The sequence below is a fragment of the Macrobrachium nipponense genome, chromosome 20 (genome assembly GCF_015104395.2).
Source record: "Macrobrachium nipponense isolate FS-2020 chromosome 20, ASM1510439v2, whole genome shotgun sequence".
Lineage (NCBI taxonomy): Eukaryota > Metazoa > Arthropoda > Malacostraca > Decapoda > Palaemonidae > Macrobrachium > Macrobrachium nipponense.
Window position 1 is genome coordinate 45,405,927 of NC_061089.1, and position 6,685 is coordinate 45,412,611.

Here is a 6,685-nt window from a genome sequence, read left to right on the forward strand (position 1 = left end):
GGTCTGTTTGCTTTTATCATTTCCTTGAATGTTTTCCATCATTAGTAATTCCACTCATTATATTCTAGTGTGTGGCTTTATTTTTTTCCAGTATGGAAGCATTAGTGAGTGCAGTGGAAGAAAGTAACAAATCAAGCATTCCCCACGGGTTAGAATCGGCATTATATAACAGAGGGGAGAGGAATGTCATTCCATTCTCACCTGATTTGGAAGCTCGTATAGACAAAATGATTGAGCGTTTGAGTGGCACTGTAGAAAAGTTAGAGGTAAGGGATTAATTATTAAGTAACATTATGAAAGCATAGTTCTTTCATAGCAATAATCTTTGTGGGATACAACCTACAGATTGCCTTGCATGGATCACTGTATGCAAAGCAGTGTCATCTCTCATACACTGGTTAATGAGGTTTACACTTCATATAGAATACATGCTTTTAATGTTTACTTCAGCTATTCTTGTTTTTGATAGAGAGAATAATCCATAATTGCTGTGTGAATTTATGAAGCCTCAATAATCCAAAAGAAAGGACATATAAATTATCTTATAATTAGAAAATTGTGGGATGTAAAAGTTGTACATGAAGATATACATATGAAAGCCCTGAAATTCAGAGAGATTGGGTATAAGTAAAAATATGGAATGGATTGCAATTCTCTCATTTAATCCAATGAAGGGAAAATTCATCTTGAAGATCTTTGATGTTGATGATGGTGGGAGTTACAAAATATTGAAACTGTCAGATGGTTTAGATTGGCAGTAATCAAAATGCGTAATCAGAGTGTGTTATGTGAATTTAAAGTAGATTCTTGAAATAATTCTTTTTAAATTCATGTGAATTGTATCTTGTATAGTTCAAATGAACCTACAATTCAATGTAAAATTATGCACTGATTGCAATTTGATTTAATTTTTTGTGTTGACCTAATCATTTTTCAGTTGAAGGACATTGGTTTAACAGCTGTGATGGAGATGTACGAATACAAACTAGCCACCATGGTACACGCTGAAGAAACGCTTCAAAACGCTCTAGCTGCAGCAGATTCACGGTACAGACAAACTCACTTGGCTCATTTGCAGGCGCAGGCTCAGGTAGTTATCCAATATTATTGGTACTAATTGCTGGTTTTTTGTGCTATATCTGTGTTTTGGCAGTTTGCAATGTTATAAAGACATAACTAAAAGGTCTATGCAGTATTGTTTAGCCCTCAGCAACATTTTATGTTTCATCTGTGATGAGAACTCTTGTTAAAGTGGAGAAGAACTAAAATTCTATAACATTCATTTATATATGCAGATGTGTGTGCATTACTGTAAGTAAAATATCAACTAAATATAAAGGCAAAAGATAAAGAAAAAAATCTGATAGACTAATTATAAGGGTAGAAGAAAATTTATCACAAAAAAGAAAATAGACAAATATAAAAGTATAGGTAATTTATTATAGTTGAACAATATACAAAGAGCATATATATTTGAAAATGGGGCAAAGTTGACAAAGCTGCTTTGAAGTATGATGACAAGGACTTCAGATATGTAGTGGTCTCAGGCCTTTATGAGGTTATTTCCACAAACCAGAACTCAGAGCACGTGTCATCTTCTACATCTATAGGTGATTTACTGTATTTTAGCCCCTTTCTCCCTTCGGCAAATACCCTACATCAAGGGTTCAGTTTATGATTGGTATCTATAAATAATATTGCCTGTATTATCATTTGACTTGAAGTTCACTCTCGACATGATTCAGAAGTCACGTAAAGCCGTTTGTCCCTTTGCTGAAAAACTATTGGTTCCATGCAACGTAAAAACACCATACAAACAAGCAAACAGACCATGTTTGTTTTGTGTGCTTTTCTAGCCTGCGCCCTCACTTTATTTCTTACGTACCTATTTATGAGTTGTATTTTAATAGAGATCTTTCACATTCACAATTGATCCCTGATCCCCCTTTTTCTGCCGAGAGCAACCAGATTTGCTGAACAGCAGCACCAATATGCTGTAAATGTGCCTCACTGACAAACATCTCGGTGCCAGAGATCCTGTATTCCTCATACCGTTGGATGGAGCAGTCTCCTTGAGGGTGTCATGCAATGGGACCTTCAAAAGTTCAAGCAAAGATGCAATGCATTACTGCCCAGATGCTATTATCCTTGCATTATAATACATTTTTATCTAGTTATTAATTTATTAATTTACTTTTTCCTTTTATTAAGTGAATTGCTTTTTTTTGTGCTTCCCTTTATCATCTCCTACTTGCTAATTAATGAGCACCATATTCTTCAGAAGCATGAATTTCAAGTCAGTGGCCCTGTGGGCTTGTTCCATATGAATAGGGGTCATCTTTTGAAAAATAATGATAATATAATAATAATGGTAGAATGCCTGAAAATATATGGGACAGAGGAAAATAACATCAGCTTCCTAAAAAGTACAATGCACAACTGAAATACAATACTTACAAGCTCTGGAATAAGACTAGTAGATGTTAACATTAGGAGAGTGATCTTCCAGGGCGTCTCACTGTCACTACTACTCTTCGTAGTAGCCATGATTCCCATGACAAAAGTACTGCAGAAGATGGATGCTGGGTACCATCTCAAGAAAGGAGGTAACAGTATTAACCATCTGATGTTCATGGACAACATCAAGCTGTATTGTAAGAGCATCAAGGAAATAGATACCTTAGTCTAGGAGGATTGTATCTGGGGACATCAGGATGGAGTTTGGAATAGAAAAATGTGCCTTGGTCAATATACAAAAAGGCAAAGTGACAAGGACAGAAGGGATAAAGCTACCAGATGGTAATAGTATCAAACATAGATGAGACAGGATACAAATACCTGGGAATAATAGAAGGAGAGTATATAAAACACCAAGAGATGAAGGACAATCAGAAAAGAATATGCTGAGACTTACGGCGGTGCTCAAGTCAAAACTCAAAATGCCGGAAGTATGATGAAAGCCATAAACACATGAGCAGTACCAGTAATCAGATACAGCGCAGGAGTAGTGGAGTGGGAGAATGGTGCATTCCGCAGACCAGAAAACTAGGAAACATATGACAATACACAAAGCATTACACCGAAGAGCAAATACGGACAGACTATACATTACACAAAAGGAAGGAGAGAGAGGACTATAAAGCATAGAGGACTTCGCTGACATCGACAGTGGAGCACTGGGGCAATATCTGAAGACCAGTGAAAACGAATGGATCAGGAGTGCTTGGGAAGAAGGACTGATAAAATTAGATGAAGAGTGAGAAATATACAGAAACAGGAGAATGACAAACAGAACTGAAGAATGGCACAACAAACCAATGCATGGACAGTACATGAGACAGACAAAAGAACTGGCCAGGGAAGAAACATGGCAATGGCTACAGTGGGGAGAACTCAAGAAGAAAACAGAAGGAATGCTAACAGTGGCACAAGGTCAGGCCCTAAGATTGATTAATTGATTGATTGTAAGTTATCTGGTGTCACAACTACCAGGGTCACCGACGCCGACAGGCCCTAAGAACCAGATATATTCAAAGAACGATCGATGGAAATAACATCTCGCCCACATGCAGGAAGTGCAATATGAAAAATGAGGCCATAAACCACATAGCTAGTGGATGTCCGGCACTTGCACAGAACCAGTACAAAAAGAGGAATGATTCAGTAGCAAAAGCCCTCCACTGGAGCTTGTGCAAGAAACAGGGATTGATAAAAAACAATCAGGCAAAGATCCTCTGGGACTACGGTATCAGAACAGATAGGTTGATAAATGCAAATAGACCAGATGTGACGTTGATTGACAAAATCAAGAAGAAAGTATCAATCATTGATGTTGCAATACCATGGGACACCAGAGTAAATGAGAAAGAAATAGAAAAAGTTGATAAGTATCAAGACCTGAAAATAGAAATAAGAAGGATATGGGATATGCCAGTGGAAATTGTACCCATAATCATAGGGATACTAGACAAGATCCTGAGATCCCTGAAAAGGAACCTGGAAAATTAGATGCTGAAGTAGCTCCAGGACTCATGCAAAAGAGTTTGCTTCTGGAATCAGCATGCATAGTAAGAAAAGTGGTCTCCTAAGGAGGGAGGATGCAACCCAAAACCCACACTACGAAAACCACACAGTCGAATAGGATGACTGTGATAGACATAAAAAAAAATAATAATACGTATAACAATAATGATGAATGTATAAATTATTTTTGTATACCCAACTTACAGACTGATCAGTTACGGAAACTGTTGAACGCCTGGGAAGAACGAATTTTAACAGTTCAGCATGAAAAAGCAGAAGTTGAGGAGAGTATTGTGAAAATCCAGAAGTCTTATCAGCAGGTCCGGGAAACTATGATAACTGTAAGTACTTTGGCTAAAATTATCAGTTTTTTTTATTTAGAGGTGAAGTAATATGGTAATGTACTACAATACCATATCAGGAGAGTAGTATCATCAGTTAAGTACATAACTCAGTAGGCTGGTCCAGTGCATGTGTGGAAAGATATACTACTATATATATGAAAGGCTACGGTTTATGTACCTAGATAAAATACAAATTACCTTAAACATTTGCCATACTTGTTTTTGTTGAATGCTACATCTGTAGTCATAATTTAGGAACAGGCAGATGTAAATTTAATGAACAGACAGGTTCTTCAGATGTGCTGTAACAAATATGATTTACTATGTGGCATCTAATATTGATCTCTTATTATTATGGTTTGATTTATATCCTGAAAGAGCTGCATATGAAAATGCTCATGAGCTGTATTACTATTTTATATATTTATACAGGAAAAGACAAATTTAGAAAGGGAAAATAAGGAACTGTGTAGTGAAATGAAAGAACAAAAAGCGGCTATTGAAGCTAGAGATGAAAATATCCGACGGCTTCAGCGTCAAATGCAGGAGTCTCATGCTGAGATAAAAAATCTTCATCAGGTCATTAAAGAGGAGCAAGATAAAATTCAAAGTAAGTTTGTTTGAGTTATTCAAGTTTATGTTCCTATATTGTTTTAAGTCTTATAATTCTTGTGTAATCTTGAAATCTTATTTCAAAAACATATACATAAAGAGCTTGTCCCCGAAATATATAGTAAGTTTTGGTTCTGTTTTGTGAGTATGCTATGCATCTGTGCTTCATGTCTCTTTTTGCCACTACATAGCTGTAGGTTCCACTTGTACGGCAGCTTGAATTCTAAATTTCGCGGGTAACACTTCAAGTAAGTGTGCAGGTGACCAGTTCTGCCTACTAGCAGGAGAATAAGAATGAATAAGCAGAAAGCTCAGTTGTTCCTGCACAATATACAAACCCTCAGTCCTTTACATTAGGATTTACTTTTGGCAAAGTTGGAAAATGGCTGCTAAACACATGAACAAGGTGGTTAGGCAGTATTACCATCTGGTAGGCAAGAATACCTGCCTGACCGTGTAAGCATCCTAGTTTGCTTTCGTCCATTATGCCATGCAGATGTGTTTTGGAGTTCTTTCCTGACTCAATAAACTCGCTTCTCCCAGTGGGATCTTTTCTTCTCTTACTTGTTTATATACTGACTATACTGTTTTGATGTTTGTTAATATACAAACCCACGATTTGTGATAGCCTTCCAGGCTGCCTTTCCACAGCATGTGTGCCTCGGGCCGGCGGCCAAGGGCGTAACATTCACCTCATTTCAATGTCAGCCATCATTATGAAAGAAAAGATATGATTTAGGGGTTCGGTTAAAATTTTTGCCACATGCTGCATTTAATCCTATGAATATATGGATGTTTCCTGAATGAAAACCAACAGGAAAATTTTCAAGGAAACTAAAAATCCTTCTTAAATCTCATTATGGGAGTTCCTGTGATAGAAACTTTGAAGAAGGTTAGGTATATGAATATTAGACAGGATATTCTGATCTTTCAATTGTAATAAAGTGTTTTTAGAGAATAATGGTGATTGAGTGGATGATGTAAACTGAGTGGTAGTAAATTCTGCCCCCATACAGTTGGTAACACCTAATGGTTCCCCATTAAGAGCTGCTTCCCAGGTATGTCTTATGTTGCACTGTATAGACAATGCTTCATGTTCATTGTGTTGTTCATTTTACAGTTCGTCTGTTCTCACTGGTTCCTTCTCATATAAGTGTCCAGTTTATCCAACAAAATTGTGCTTTGATTTTCACCTTTTATAGGACAGTTCATTTGAGTAAGCCCCATAGAAGTCAAGAAGTAGGATTCAGTGGTTATGTTGATATGAAAGGTTTTATTCATTAGGTGGTACTTGTAAATAAAATATGATGATAAGTTGTGGTTTTCTCTCTCCAGAATTGCACACACAAAATAGAAAATTAGAAGATGATGTGAAAAAGAGTGGTAAAGATTATGACAGCTTGGAGAAGGAATGTAACCGATTGGAGAAATGTCTTGCAGAAGTGAAAAAAGAGGTAGGTTTTTATTAGGATTTTTCCTCATGATTTTGAAAATAGTCTAAAACAAGCTTTATAATTCATTGTCCTTATTGAAATTTATATAGTATGCATTAAGCCCATTTTCCTGATTCCCCACTTGATTAGGTCTTCATCTATGCCCCTTTTTCCATGATTTTTTGGGCCTTCATTATCGCTCTTATGCTGAGATACAGTACTTCCATACGTATTAGTCAAGTGACTGACTGTTTCTGAAATCATCACATGAAA

The 6,685-nt window shown here is 36.6% G+C and overlaps 1 protein-coding gene across 1 annotated transcript in view; it reads left to right on the forward strand.

Annotated features, from left to right (window-relative positions):
- LOC135225414 (uncharacterized) overlaps nucleotides 1-6,685 on the forward strand; it is a gene marked incomplete at its 5' end in the record, with an annotated part of 68,207 nt that overhangs the window by 28,704 nt on the left and 32,818 nt on the right. The window contains 5 exon segments of the mRNA XM_064264752.1: nucleotides 92-266; nucleotides 938-1,090; nucleotides 4,230-4,364; nucleotides 4,800-4,977; nucleotides 6,315-6,433. Of these exon segments, the coding sequence (XP_064120822.1) occupies nucleotides 92-266; nucleotides 938-1,090; nucleotides 4,230-4,364; nucleotides 4,800-4,977; nucleotides 6,315-6,433 (760 nt within the window).